The sequence below is a fragment of the Panthera leo genome, chromosome C2, assembly GCF_018350215.1.
Source record: "Panthera leo isolate Ple1 chromosome C2, P.leo_Ple1_pat1.1, whole genome shotgun sequence".
NCBI classification, from domain to species: Eukaryota; Metazoa; Chordata; class Mammalia; order Carnivora; family Felidae; genus Panthera; species Panthera leo.
In genome coordinates this window covers 253,242-267,862 of record NC_056687.1, presented here as the reverse complement: position 1 = coordinate 267,862, position 14,621 = coordinate 253,242, and the positions used below count along the sequence as shown (strand labels likewise).

Genomic DNA, 14,621 nt, shown 5'->3' with positions numbered 1-14,621 from the left:
TGTTGGAGGGGATTTAAGCAGTGGGGTGTGGACAGCTGGTATAGCTGACGAGGGGCAGAGGTGACCAGCAGCTGTCCTTTGGGTGCACACGTGCTTTGGACAGACATTTGCACCTTGTCCTCTCTCTGTGCACAAGAATGTTTCTTACATCCCTGAAGTGCCAAGAACTCACATGTCCGTTGGCAGAGTCCACCCAGTGGAAAGCTTGAAGACTGACACGCGGCAGCAAGGATGAATCTCATAAACACGATGGGGAGTGAAGGAAACAATCACGAAGGGATACAGGCAGTATAACTTGAAAAAACACGCCAGACCGCGCTGTTGAGGAACTCTTGTGTAGTTGGTAAAGACAAGGGAGTGGTTTGCACCGAAGTCAGCCCCCCATGTCATCGTGGTGTGAGGTGGTTATGCAGGGGCTCCGAAGGCGCTCGAGTGTTTATTTCCTTCCCAGGGCAGTTTTCACGTCGGTTTTCTCCTGTGTGATAATTTGTAAACTGAACACATCCTTTATACTGTCTATGTCAGCATGATATATTTTAAGATAAATCAACAATAAAAAGAGGACGAGGAGGCTCATTATGTACTGACTTGCATTAATCCAAAACAAAAGAAAAGCAAACTCTGAATAAAACTGGAATTGAAGGGAACCGTTAAAAGTGTCTTTAAGCCCATGTGACAAACGTCACCAGCAACTGTCAGACTAGGTGACACAACTGTAGCATCCCCAGCCCAAGCAGGGTGAGAAAGCATTACTCACCATGCCCGTTCTGATGCCACTCTGCTCTGGTGGCCACTGCCACTGCAGTGTGACAGGAGAACAGGCAGGATGAATATTGGAGACAGTCATCTGCACTTAGAGGTGGTATTATTTTGTTCCTTGGAAACACAGGTGACTGCTTACTTACCCGTTAGAGTTAGTAAGAGTTTTTGGTCTGATAGAAGACAGATGTGCAAGAATCAATAGCTTTTATCTGGCAATATTTTAATGAAAAAATTTACATTTGTAATGGCAATAAACTGTCAAATGCTTATTAATACATTTAGCAAGAAAGCCACAGAACCTATATTAGGATCGTAAAATCCATTTGAAAGAAATAGCCAAGACCCTAAAATATGAAGAAAGATACTAATTTCCTAAATAGAAAAAGTTAGTATCCTAAAATGTCAGTTTGCAAACTAATCTGTGAACGTTATGTAGTCCAGTCTGAATACCGCTGGCTGATTGTTAACATTTCCAAACCTGGGATTGGAAATAATAACCCATTTGAAGGAGAAAAGTTCTGAGAGTAGGTAATACATCGTTGAAAAAGAACCCTAGTGAGAAAGGACCGGCCTTCAGGGTGGTAAACGGACTGTGTGCACATACAGTCACTGCAAGAGGGTGTTGGGTGTTTGGGGCAGAAGAGCCAGTGAGCGGAAGGGTGGGCGGTCTGGAAGTGCTGCAGGGAGCGCGGGGAGGAGGCTGCACCTTACGGTGGGGACCGGCCCTGTACGGGGCTGGGTTCTTCCTCTCCACCATCAGCCAACAGGAACTTGAGAAGGATAAAATCTCTAAGTATGTTTGTGATTATAAAATACTATAACATTCAGGAGAATATTTGAGTGACTTCTGAATGGTGTTTATAAGATAGGAGACCTGGAAGTTAGAAAGGAAAAGAAAGTGGGTATGTTTGGTTCCCTAGAAATGAAAATATTTCAGAATGGCTGAGCTGCCACCAGCTGCTCTCAGGGCCCCTGCTCTCAGGTGTGTGCACAGGCCAGGGTCGTGTCCCCAGCAGAGCAGGGCCTCCTGCAGGTTTTCTTCGAGCACTTGTTAGCTGGATGAAATGAATAGAAATTCAAGGAAGAGGAATTGTGGATGGGCAGTAAACATTAAATTATGTTCACCCCACTAACAGGTGTGGAAGTGCAAATTAAAGCAAACCATTTTCCTCCTATGAGATTGGCAAAATTCTAAAAAAACATTTTTAGCACCCAGGGCTGAAAAGGATGTGAGGAAATAGCACTTTCGTGCATTGCTTATGGGCATGTATATTGCTGTAACTTTTTTAGAAAATTATTTCTTGGTACCTGTAAAAATTAAAAATGTACTGCTTTTTCGTGTGATCATTTCACATTGGGCTTGTATCTTTGTGGAATAAATGAATCTATCTCAAAGAATAAAACACCCATATTTTGGAATGCAAGCATAAGGATGTCCATATGCATGTATATGACTTTGCGACATGCCTGTTTGTAATCCATAATGCACAAGGCTCTGTGTATTCTCCATTACGAACTTGAGAGTAATTTTATCGTCACAAGAACAAAATGCCAGTCACAGTGCTGACCAGTATTATCCTACGTGTGTATGTGTTTGTATATGCTCAGATTTTGAAGAGCTTAAACACTGACTTCCAGAAGGAGTCGTCCCATCGTCTAGCTCTGTGTAACTAGCCACTCCAAAATGTAGCACCTGAGCAGCAGTGGTGACGTCTATTCTGCCCACACATCTACAGTTTGGCCTGGTGGTGGTGCTGAGTCCCAAGCCACCATGTTCCCTGCTGTCCTTGCACGTGTCCTCGTGGTGTGTTGTCTCAGCAAATCTCCAGGTCACGCAGAGTTGCTCTGCCACACTGTGTCCAGCCGTGGGTTGGAGGCAGGGACAAATGGCTTCTTTTCAGGAGGTGATAAGGGTTGGAGGAGTCCACAGGGCTGGAATGCCTGCTGGCTATTTTTATGAGACGTCTTGAGCTAGAGAATAAATCTAAACTTACTACTTTGATGAAGCATGACAGAAGGCTTTGCTTTGTGCTGTTCTCAAATATCAGCCAATTAGAGCTCAAACAACACCATGGATTCTGTTTCATGACCTTGTGTACTTGGGCCCCGTCCCTTTACTCCCCATACTGTGTCCTCAGGACCTGTGTGGTCAGGGGCTGTGGACCTGGCAGCAGTGTAGCACGTCGCCCAGGTGTTGGGTTTGGAGACAGCGAGCAGGCGTCACAGGCTGAGGTCGTCAGTGCCTGAGGTTTCTGTACCTCGTGCTCCCTGACACTCACTATTACGTGCACCCCTCACTTCTCCACTGTCCCACGTTTCTGCCTGTGTCCAAGGGCGACTGGTGATGCCCCAGTGACTGCTTAGTGGGATGTTTCTTACTGAGTTGGTTGACATCATGGATAGTGCCAGGAAAAGTGACACACAGGCCTTTGCAGATTCAGGAAATGTTTATGATGCAGAAACATTCTTTTAAAGGACCTTCCCAAGAGAATCTGCCCTAAGTGGCTGCGTGTGTTGTGCTGATGGTCTCGGGGATGATGTGTGATGGTCACCCTTTTTGGGCATGGTGGACAGTGAGGCAGGGAAGGCTGGGCACTTTTGGGAGAGAGAGCCAGAAGTGGACATTCATGGTTCTGTCCCTGACCTCCAGATACAGGGCTTCTGGACTTCAGGGGCCACCACAGGGTGCATGTGCTCAGATTGTTGTTTCTGGTAAGGTGCATGCTATGTAGTGACATAGGAGACATATGTGCTGTTTTAAATGGATTTTTCCATCACCAGAGAAGCAAATTGTTTACACAAGATATTCCTACAAAATTGTGTTGCAGGAGTAGATCCATCCCTACAAGCCGAGAATAGGATCCCAGGTCCCTCACAAACCACAGCTGCAGCGCCCAAACAGCAGAAGCCACGGCCTACCAACTCACGGGACGAGCGCTTCCGGTCAGGTAGGGACCAGAGGGGGCGGGCGTCAACGAGTGGACCGGCTTTCAGTCCTTTGTTCTTTGCTGTAAATGTTCTTTGCTCTGCTGAAGAAATTATTTTCACTTGAATGATGATTCGCCACATCATGATATTTTTCAAGAGAAAAATTAACCTTCACACAACCACAGTATCTCTTTAAATTTTTTTTTTAATGTTTATTTTTGACAGAGAGAGAGAGAGAGAGAGAGAGAGAGAGAGAGAATGAGGGGGAGGGGCAGAGAGAGAGGGAGACACAGATCCCAAGCAGGATCTCACAGACCACGAGATCATGACCTGAGCCGAAGTCTGACGCCCAACAGACTGAGCTACCCAGGCGCCCCCAGCCGCAGTATCTCTTAATGTAACCTGCAAGATAGGTGCTCTAAAATCTCTGGAGAAATGTCCTCCCCGCTCCCCCCCGCCCCGATTAGTATAATTTCTTTAAACGTTTTGGTCCATTTTTCTACCTCGAGCTTGGGGCTGGTCGGTATTAGTAATTTTTGTACATTAGGGAGCGGCTTTTACTGTAGGTGTTTTTAATTTTTTTTTTCTTTTTCTAATTTTGGAGATTTTCTTCTAACTAGATTTCTGCCACTCTGTCAGTATTTTTATGAATATTTAAATTTGTCTATGATATTTTATTTGAATTATCAGATCACTCATTGAAAAAATTAATGTTTTCAGTTGTAGGTTACATGTCGGTAAGTTTTGGGCACTTTGCTTCACCTGTTTACACCCATTGTGTGATTGTATATTTCCTTTCCATTTAAGCTCTTTTGGTAAGCCTTTTTATTTTTTTATTTTTTAATAAAACTTTCAACAGAGATAAAGAAATCGCCCCCGTTTTAAGAATATCTAAGAAAAATATTAAGATTTTAAATATTATGTTGGGGCACCTGGGTGGCTCAGTCAGTTAAGCGTCTGACTTCAGCTCAGGTCGTGATCTCACGGTTTGTGAGTTCGAGCCCCATGTCGGGCTCTGTGTTGACAGCTCAGAGCCTGGAGCTTGCTTCGGGTTCTGGATCTCCCTCTCTCTCTGCCCCTCCCCTGTTCATGCTCTGTCTCTCTCTGTCTCAAAAATAAATAAACATTTAAAAAAATTATAAAAAAATATTATGTTAACATGGGAGTGTGATGAAGTGACTTGAGAAATTTTTGATAAATTTCTTACTAATTTAATGTACATTTAAAAAACTTTGTCACACTGTTAATATTTTCTGATAATATAAACAATACATGTGATATGCAATATAATAATCAGGTTTAAGGAAAAAGTAAAATCACTTGGACTCTGAATCCTGAGACAACCAGTCAGCATCTCACTGAGCACCATTGCCTTCAGCCCTGAGTGCACACACTTGCACACACATGCACTCACAAATACACACACACAGATACTCACGCACACACAGGCACCTGTATGCAGATACTTGCACACACATGCAGATACACACACACAGATACTCACGCACACACAGGCACCTGTATGCAGATACTTGCATGCACATGTAGATACACATATGTACATACAGATACTTGCGCACGCATGCAGATACATGCACATACATGCGGATACTCACAGATGTTTGCACACACACACAGATACCTGCTTGTGCAGATACTCAAGCACAGATACTTGTACACACATGCAGATACCCACATGTGCACACAGATACTTGCACGTGCACTCACATACCAGCATGAAGATACTTGCAGGTGCACACAGATAAGTGTATGCAGATACTCGCACATGCATGCAGATAGTCACACGCACATGCAGATACTTGCACGTGCATGTGGATAGTGACATGCACATGCAGGCACCTGCACGCAGATATCTGCACATGCACACAGATATTCACATGCAGATACTTGCACACATACTTGCATATGCACACAGATACTTGCACATGCGTGCAGATACTTGCACATGCACACAGATACCTGCATGTACACCCTACAGATACTCACACGCAAATAGATACCCACACATGCATGCAGATACTCGCACACAGATACCTGCATGTGTATACAGATACTTGCACAGGCATGCATGCGCTGCGTGAATCGGGTTGCAGTAAAGGCCCCCTTCCTTTCCCTGTCTTCCTTATTTCCCTGCTCCCCCATCCTCTGCTCCCTGTCTGTTTCCATGTGACTGATGTTAATAAACTGTATATTCTAGTTCTAATTCCAGTTCTAATTCTTTATTTTCTGAATATAAGACCTTTATCATTGCTAATATTTTATCCAAGGCTTTGTCTTGTCTTTGCATTCTCTTCAAGTGGCTTTTGAAGAACAGAAGTTTTTAATCTTTAAAAAATTTCCCATTTTCTTTTTTTTCTGAGTTTTATTTATTTATTTAATTTATTTATTGTTTAATTTACAACCAAATTAGTGAGCATATAGTGCATCAAAGATTTCAGGAGTAGATTCCTTAGTGCCCCTTACCCATTTAGCCCATCCTCCCTCCCACAAGCCCTCCAGCAACCCTCAGTTTGTTCTCCATATTTATGAGTCTCTTCTGTTTTCTCCCCCTCCCTGTTTTTATACTATTTTTGCTTCCCTTCCCTTACATTCATCTGTTTAGTATCTTAAATGCCTCATATGAGTGAAGTCATATGATATTTGTCTTTCTCTGACTGACTCATTTCACTTAGCATAGTACCCTCCAGTTCCATCCACATAGTTGCAAATGGTCCCCCTCCCTGTTTTTCTATTATTTTTCTCTTCCCTTATGTTCATCTGTTTTGTCTCTTAAAGACCTCATATGAGTGAAGTCGTATGATTTTTGTCTTTCTCTGACTGACTCATTTCACTTAGCATAGTACCCTCCGGTTCCACCCACATAGTTGCAAATGGCAAGATTTTATTTTGACTGCCGAGTAATACTCCATTGTGTGTGTGTGTGTGTGTGTGTGTGTGTGTGTGTGTGTGTGTGTATTCTTTATCCGTTCATCCATCGATGGACATCTGGGCTCTTTCCATTCTTTGGCTATTGTTGATAGTGCTGCTATAAACATTGGGGTGCATGTGTCCCTTCAAAACAGCATACCTGTATCCCTTGGATAAATACCCAGTAGTGCAATTGCTGGGTCGTAGGGTAGTTGTATTTTTAATTTTTTGAGGAACCTCCATACTGTTTTCCAGAGTGGCTGCACCAGTTTACATTCCCACCAGCAGTGCAAACATCCTCGCCAACATCTCTTGTTGCTAGAGTTAATGGTAGCCATTCTGACAGGTGTGATGTGGTATCTCATTGTGGTTTTGACTTGTATTTCTCTGATGATGAGTGATGTGGAGCATTTTTTCATGTGTCTGTTAGCCCTCTGGATGTCTTCTTCGGAAAAGTGTCTATTCATGTCTTTTGCCCATTTCTTCACTGGATTATTCATTTCCTGGGTGTTGAGTTTGATAAGTTCTTAACAGATTTTCGAAACTAAACTTTTAACTGATATGTCATTTGCAAATATCTTCTCCCATTCTTTCGGTTGCCTTTTAGTTTTGGTGATTGTTTCCTTTGCTGTGCAGAGGCCTTTTATTTTGATGAGGTCCCAGTAGTTCATTTTAGGTTTTAATTTTTTTTTTTTTTAAGATTTTAAGTAATCTCTGTGCCCAACATAGGGCTTGAACCCACAACCCTGAGATCCAGTGTCGCACACTACACTGCCTGAGCTAGCTGGATGTTTCCAGAGGTTTTTAATTTTAATGAAATACAACTTATCAGCTTTTTTTTTTAATGGATAGGGCTTTTGTTTTTGTATCTAAGAAATCTTTGCCTCACCCAAGGTCACAAAGATTGTCACCTCTGTTTTCTTCTAGAAGTTTTCTACTTTTATGTTTTAATATTTTAGTTAATTTTAGTATTAGTTCAAGGTATGGATCACAGCTCATTTTTTCTGCATATGCACATCTGGTTGCTCCCACCATTTGTCAAGAAGACACTGCCTTTGTTCCCCTGTCCAGAAGCAGCTGCACGTTCACGTGTGATCCTGTTTCTGGACTCTCTTCTGTTCTGTTGATGTAGTCGTCTACTTTTATGGCAAAACCCTGCTCTCGATGATTATAGCTTAATAGTAATTGTTGAAATCAATAGTGTTCTTCCTCCAAGTTTTGTTCCTTATTGTTGTTCCTTTGTCTGTACTGTGACTTCTTTTCCTCTGGCCCTTTTAAGATTTTTCTGTTGCTGGTTTTGAGTGATTTGATTATGCGGTGGCTCGGCTTATGTAGTTTTATGTTTCTTGGGGTTTGTTGAGCTTCTTAGATTATTAGGCTTAGACCCCTGTTGTGCCGATATTGTGTAGATTTTTAGTTCTGTGTTGTTTTATCTGTGCTTGTGATTGTGTTTGTTTCTAAGACTACAATAGAGTTTAAAGTGTGTGCTCATAGTCACTGCCATATCTGTTGCAGGGACTCCTGGATTTGTCTCTCTCAAGCACCTTTTTATGTCTGGGAATATTTTTATTAGACTTATGTTTAAATGATAGCCTGGGCGTCTCAGTTGGTTGAGTGTCTGACTTTGGCTCAGGTTATGATCTCACGGTCTGTGAGTTCGAGCCCCGCGTCGGGCTCTATGCTCACAGCTCAGAGCCTGGAGCCTGCTTCTAATTCTGTGTCTCCCTCTCTCTCTCTGCTCCTCCCCCGCTCGCACTTTGTCTCTCTCTCTCTCTCTTTCTCAGAAATAAGTAAACATTAACAAAATTAAAAAAAAAATAAATGATAATTTGGCTAAGTATAAAATTCTAGGCTCAACACATTTTTCTTCAATACCATGTTGCCTTCTTGTACCCAGTGGTCACTGTTGAGTAATATGAGTCTATCTCTTGATCCTTCTAAGATGATTTACTCTTTTTCCCCGGAAACTTACAGAATTGTCTTGTCTTTGATGTTTGTAAATTTTTTTTAATTTTTAATTTTTGTTTAGAGAGAGTGCAAGTGAGTGAGCGAGGTAGGGGCAGAGAGAGAGACACGGGGGTGAGAATTTCAAGCAGGCTCCACACCCCGTGCAGAGCTTGACATGGGGCTTGATCCCACAACCCTGGGATCATGATCTGGGCCGAAATCAAGAGTTAGATACTTAGCCAACTGAGCCACCGAGGCACCTCTGATGTTTAAATTTTATTTTAATACATGTAGGTGCAAATTTTTTATCTTTCCTGATTAGCACCCTATGGGCCATTTCACTGTAAGATTTTTAAACATTTTAAAAATATTTTTTTGGAGAAAAATACAAACATGTACAAAAGTGTACTTTCTAGTGTAATAGCCCCCTGGACTCATTGTCAGAGGCACAGCCCCAGCCATGTTCAGTCTTGATTCATTTATCCACACCTCATCCACTTCCTCCCTTCCCGCATGATTTTGAAGCAAATCTCAGAGATTACGTTTATTTCTTTTAGATGTCATTATATTCTTGGTCTGTCTCTGGAAAGGATCGTGTCCTTGTGTCTCTTAAGATAAAAACCATTGTCACAAAATAACAATAATTCCTTAATATCAAATATCCAAATGTTCATATGGCTTTTTTAAATTTTTTATTTTTATATAAAAAATTTTTAAGTAAGCTCTATGCCCAACGTGGGGCCTGAACTCAACCCCAACATCAAGAGTCACACACTCCACCAACTGAGCCAGCCAGATGCCCATGGTTTTTTAGAAACTGTTTGAACCCAGGATCCGAATAAGATGTACATTTCACAAATGGTGGATAGTGTTTTCAGTCTTCCTTAACTTGTGTTTCCCCTCCCTCCAGTCTGTGGAAAAACTGCCGTGTGTCTGGCAGCTCCTATGTGGTGGAGTCCTCACCTCCGAGGCTCCCTGAGGGTCGGGTTAGATTTTCAGTTGTCCCTAAGACTTCAGAGATGGTGCTGTGTTCTCCCACCAGGAGGACAGCATGCCTGATTCTCTTCCCTGGGATGCTGGTGGCCATTGATACCCAGTTCCCAGATCCATGCAGTCATGAGGTCACAGCATGGGGAAACTGGTTCTGTCATCCTCCACCCAGAGGTTGGAGTACTTCCATAAAGAGAAACTCCACCTTGCTTGCTACATGGTACAGGAGAGCCAGGATAAATACCCAATTCTTTCCATTTATTTACTCCTCAGAATAATGAGTTGGGTCGCTGGCATCCTCCAGTGGCAGGTGATTAATTTTGCTTCCTCTTGAGGGGCACCTGGGTGGCTCAGTCGGTTGAGTGTCCAACTTCGGCTCGGGTCATGATCTCACGGTGTGTGAATTCAAGCGTCGCTTTGGGCTATGTGCTGACAGCTCAGAGCCTGGAGCCTGCTTCAGATTCTGTATCTCCCTTCCTCTCTCTCTGCTCCTCCCCTGCTTGCACTCTGTCTGCCTCTCTCTCTCTGTCTCTCTCTCTCGAAAATAAACATTTAAAAATTAAAAAAAAATTTTTTGGCTTCCTTTCTGGGTTTTTTGTTTTTGTTTTTTTAGTGTTGTATTTGGTATTGTGTATTCTAGCATTTATCCTTGTTGATGTTCAAAATGTTCCATCCTTAGCCATTGGGAACATCTTTAGATTGGCTCCATGGCCACCTGAGCTATTTGACCAAGTCCCCACCGGCTGTTGCAACAAGATGCTTCAGGCTCATCTGTGCATTTCCTGCCCCTGCCCTACACTCTGCCATGTCTCAGCGTCCTTGAGGGAACATGGTATTTGAAGGCCACGTTCTGGGGGCAAGGGTTACTCATTGCTAATGGGCTGGCACTGTTTCTAGACATTTTTATTAGACACTCTGCAGCATTATCGTTAAAGACAAAATGCCACATTTCCATTCAGATTCACGACTGCAGAACTACCTCACTGCTTCTCTGTGTTTGGATCTTCTTCCTCATGAGTGTCTTGGTTCCCAGGGCCAATAGCCTCACAGTGTGATTGCAGAAGGAGTTGATATTTCTCATGTGTTGCTGCTTAGTAGCTAGCTCTAGAGGAACAGGCTAAACAGTCTAACTGCTTTGAAGTCCCTTGTAATAGTTGAGGCCAACAACTGGAGACGCGTTTAGGTTTGTTTCATTGTGTTTTTAATTAGGGCATTTCTTTTTTTATATAGTTTTGATTTATAACTACAAAAATATTTATGTGGGTCCAAATCTACAAATAAAGGAACATTTAAAGGAATCTAGGACTGATGTCATAGGCCAGGCTTATGTGTCTCTTTCACACTCAGTGGAAACAAATAAGAATATGAAGCTTAATTTTGTCACTTCATAAGCAATCTTGTAGAAAGTGTCTTTACTGCTCTTGTTTTACACAGATGTTCACACTGAAGCGGTGCAAGCAGCTTTGGCCAAATACAAGGAGAGGAAGATGCCTATGCCTTCAAAAAGACGTTCGGTTCTTGTCCACTCGTCGGTGGAGACGTACACACCTCCAGGTATTGATAGACCGTGTTGGGAATGGCTTCTGTAGCTGTGACACAGCCCTGGTGTCATCACCTTCCTTTCCCCTTGAGTTGGAGTATCCTCCTGACCTGTATGCAGTAAAGATTTGGAAAAACTGGAGATTAAAAACGTTTGCATGTGTGCAACATTCCTTACTGAAAATCTGTGGTCTACACAGTATGGCTTGTACCCAAATCGGTACTTGTTTTCTATAGGACTTTTGGGTGTATTTTAATTCTTTTACTAAGATGCTATTTGTGCCTTTAAGTAAAGAGGGGAACCTAAAATAAACACTTACTAGAATACTAAAGTTCCCTGATTTAAGAATTGTAAAATTATTTTCATCTTATTAATGACTATTTACTATATCATTACCAGGCCTTAAATGGGAGAGTATAGGACAATTCGGAGGATTTAAAACATTTCTTCTATTATTGTTTTGTTGTCATTACCATTAGAAATGAAAACTTTCACCTGGAGTTTCTCTTCAGCAGCAGTGGCGCTAAACTGCACCAGGTGTGGGCAGTTGTGTGGCGCCTTCTGCCACCTCTGTTGTTATTTAAGTCGTGAAACTGGCAACATGAGTTTTTGGTTTGATGACATGGTGAAAACCAAACACACCAGAGATATAGGATAATTTAGTGGTTTTGGTAACACTTCCTTTCTACAGAAAAGAAAAAGTTCATATTGTTGAAAAAGAATTCTAGAAATAGCTGTCACATGTTTCTACCAAATATAATTATAGATAATAGCCAATTTTTAAAAACTTTTTAATAGTTGTGTAACCATAATAAAATGCACCGCTGAGGTGACCTGATAGAACCTTTATGAGCAGTTAGTTTTATTGAGTGAAGCAGGTGTGTTGGGGAAGGAATTCTTTCCAGAGCTCATTGTCGCTGCCCCTAAGAGGGTGCAGATGGACGGAGTGAGGCCCCATCACCACTGCACTGACCTGGGCCATGTGTGAAGGTTGTGTGGGGTGTTCACTCAGATGGGCACTCGACACTTGGGGTCTTCTTTGATATTTGGGACCCCCACCAAGGAATGAGCTGAAGCCACTCCCAGCGTGCGGTGCCCCCGGACAGTCCTCTGGGGGAAGCTGGGGTCGAGAAACCAGTTTCCCAGGTAGGGCTCCTTGGATCTTACAGTCGGGCAAACGAGGGCTGAGATGACCCCTTGGCCAGGCAGGGCATAGCGGTGCAGGTGCAGGGCATAGCGGAGCTTGCCACGTGCTGGCCTGGGAGACTCAGGTGCCAGTGTGGGGACTCCACCCCCCTCCCCGACTCATCCCTACATTATGCCTGTCGTCATTATTTTAACCACAGACACGTCGTCTGCCTCAGAAGATGAGGGCTCTTTACGGCGACCCGGGCGACTTACCTCCACTCCGCTCCAGAGCCATTCCAACGTCGAGCCCTGGCTCGACCGGGTCATTCAGGGCTCGTCCACCTCATCCTCTGCATCCTCCACCTCATCTCACCCGGGAGGGAGACCCGCCGCTGCTCCCGGTGCCTCCGCCGCCACGCTCACAGGCCCCGTGGCCCACGCCCACATAGGTCAGTAACGAGCTGCCGCGGCCCCTCCAGGACAGGGGTGCCCCTGCGCCCATCAAGACCCACCTTCTCTTTTTCATCTGGAAATGTCTTTTTGGTAACAGAAGTAGCTCTTGATGCTTCTGTGGTTTGGTGATCCCAGACCCTGTGGTGCGTTGGCTTCCCCACAGGTCCCAGAGGTGGCGGTGTTTCTTGACGTCGTGTCTCCACCTTTTGGCAGGTGTAGGGTGGATGGTCCTTATACTTGTTCCTGATAGCCACCCTTAGCCCGCTGCCACTACATCGTCTCTGCCTTTGCGCTTTGCCTTGTGTGCACAGCTGTGGAGCCGTCAGTTGCCTCTGGGGCAGGGGCCTGGGGCTGCAATCATGGTCTGGCCTTTCTTCCTCCACATACCAAGGTAGCCCCTCAACCTGAAAAGGGAGGTCAGGCAAAGCTAAATCACACAGATGTGTAGATCTTTTCTAAGTCATCCAAGTCTTTCAATTACATAAATCTTAGAAAGGAACAATTGCAGACCTTTCCTCATTTGAAACCCTGTTTTCTAGACAACAACATTAGCATGGTTGGTTGGATGTGAGCTGGCATGCGCAGCTCATACCTTAACAACAGTATATTCCTCGCGTGGTGCCGTCAGTATTGTCGCAGTTAACTTCTCAACCCTTCTCAGCCCCCCTCTTTTCTAGATATGGAAGGAAGACAGAAAGGTTGTAACTTGCCTGGGCTCACACAGCTGGCCTAGCGGTGAAGCCAGGGCTGATAAAGTTTTCTTGATTCCTATTCATTTTCTTTGCTGTTAGCTGTTCTGCTAAAACTGGAATGGTGCAGCAGCCATGCACCCGTGATAGGCTGCTGTTTTCGGTGGGGTCCTGTAGGCTGAACAACCACCCCCCTCCCCTTCCAGCAGGTGTGGGCTCAGAGCCTGAGCTGCCTTGGTGTGAAGTCTTGGTCATTGGGCTGGGCTGGGAGTAAATTGGATGGCATCTCAGCATCATCTGTGGACACATCACCGACGCTCTTCACTTTTTATTTGTTGCATCAGTGCAGGAAACCTGCACATTTCTGTTGAGCTTGTGTCTTATAACCGTGACGTAGCCTTCCATGAGAACCCAGGACACCTCATCTTGCTTCCGGCACACAGGGAGGCGGCTGCTGAGGTCACTGGGTGGCAGTAGCTGGGGCTCCAGAAAAGGCCCCTTTGGGAAACAGCCGGCCCCGGCTGTTCCTGCAGTTCTCCTAGACGCCCTGTGGAGGCCTAGTGCTCACTGCTCACCCTTCCTCAGGCAGGTTTTCAGGGGATAGCTTATAAAACAGCTTTCGCACGGATACGTTTTTTTCTCTGTCACAGTGCTTTGACTTATTGGAAATACACAGATATCTCCAATGTGAGGAAAACAGTAGTTTTTGAATGTTCTTTCATCTTATTCCTGCTACCTGATCTCTGTTCTCCGTGAGATGGTGTAGGAAGGTAAAACTGTATTAGCCATTGCCGAGCTGTTGGAAACCCTGCTTCCTGGTGGGTTGGAGATAAAAGCATATCTAGCGTGAGAAACTGGCCACAGTTCACAGTGTGTAACTAGGCAGCCCTTGACTTCCCCGCGGTTGTGTGGGGTCTTTTAACAAAGCACTTAGCTGTAAGGAGTGTGCATTCTGTGAAAGGCCCAGGTGTGAAGGTTTCTGCGGAGATGTGTTACGGCTGTGGATGGAGGACCCCTGACTTCGGCAGGTGTGGCTGCGACCCTCTTTTCTCCCATCCCATTCACATGGCCTCTCATGTACATTATGTGATCAATTCTTGTAAATTTTAAAAATCTTAACTGCGGATTATAGCCTTCGTATGCTAAATGTTCACTGGATATAGTTGACTTGAGTTCCTAAATCTGAAAATACTTACCTTCCCTCTCCTTATTATAAAAATCATCCTTTTAGTTTTTAGCACTGGAGAATTCTTCAG

The 14,621-nt window shown here is 44.0% G+C and overlaps 1 protein-coding gene across 5 annotated transcripts in view; it reads left to right on the top strand.

The window, feature by feature from the left end:
* DIP2A (disco interacting protein 2 homolog A) overlaps nucleotides 1-14,621 on the top strand; it is a 117,303-nt gene that overhangs the window by 34,814 nt on the left and 67,868 nt on the right. For all 5 annotated transcript variants that reach the window (XM_042956162.1, XM_042956161.1, XM_042956164.1 and 2 more), the window contains 3 exons: nucleotides 3,591-3,710; nucleotides 10,990-11,109; nucleotides 12,442-12,672. In XM_042956162.1, the coding sequence (XP_042812096.1) occupies nucleotides 3,591-3,710; nucleotides 10,990-11,109; nucleotides 12,442-12,672 (471 nt within the window). The remainder of the gene's footprint in view (nucleotides 1-3,590; nucleotides 3,711-10,989; nucleotides 11,110-12,441; nucleotides 12,673-14,621) is intronic.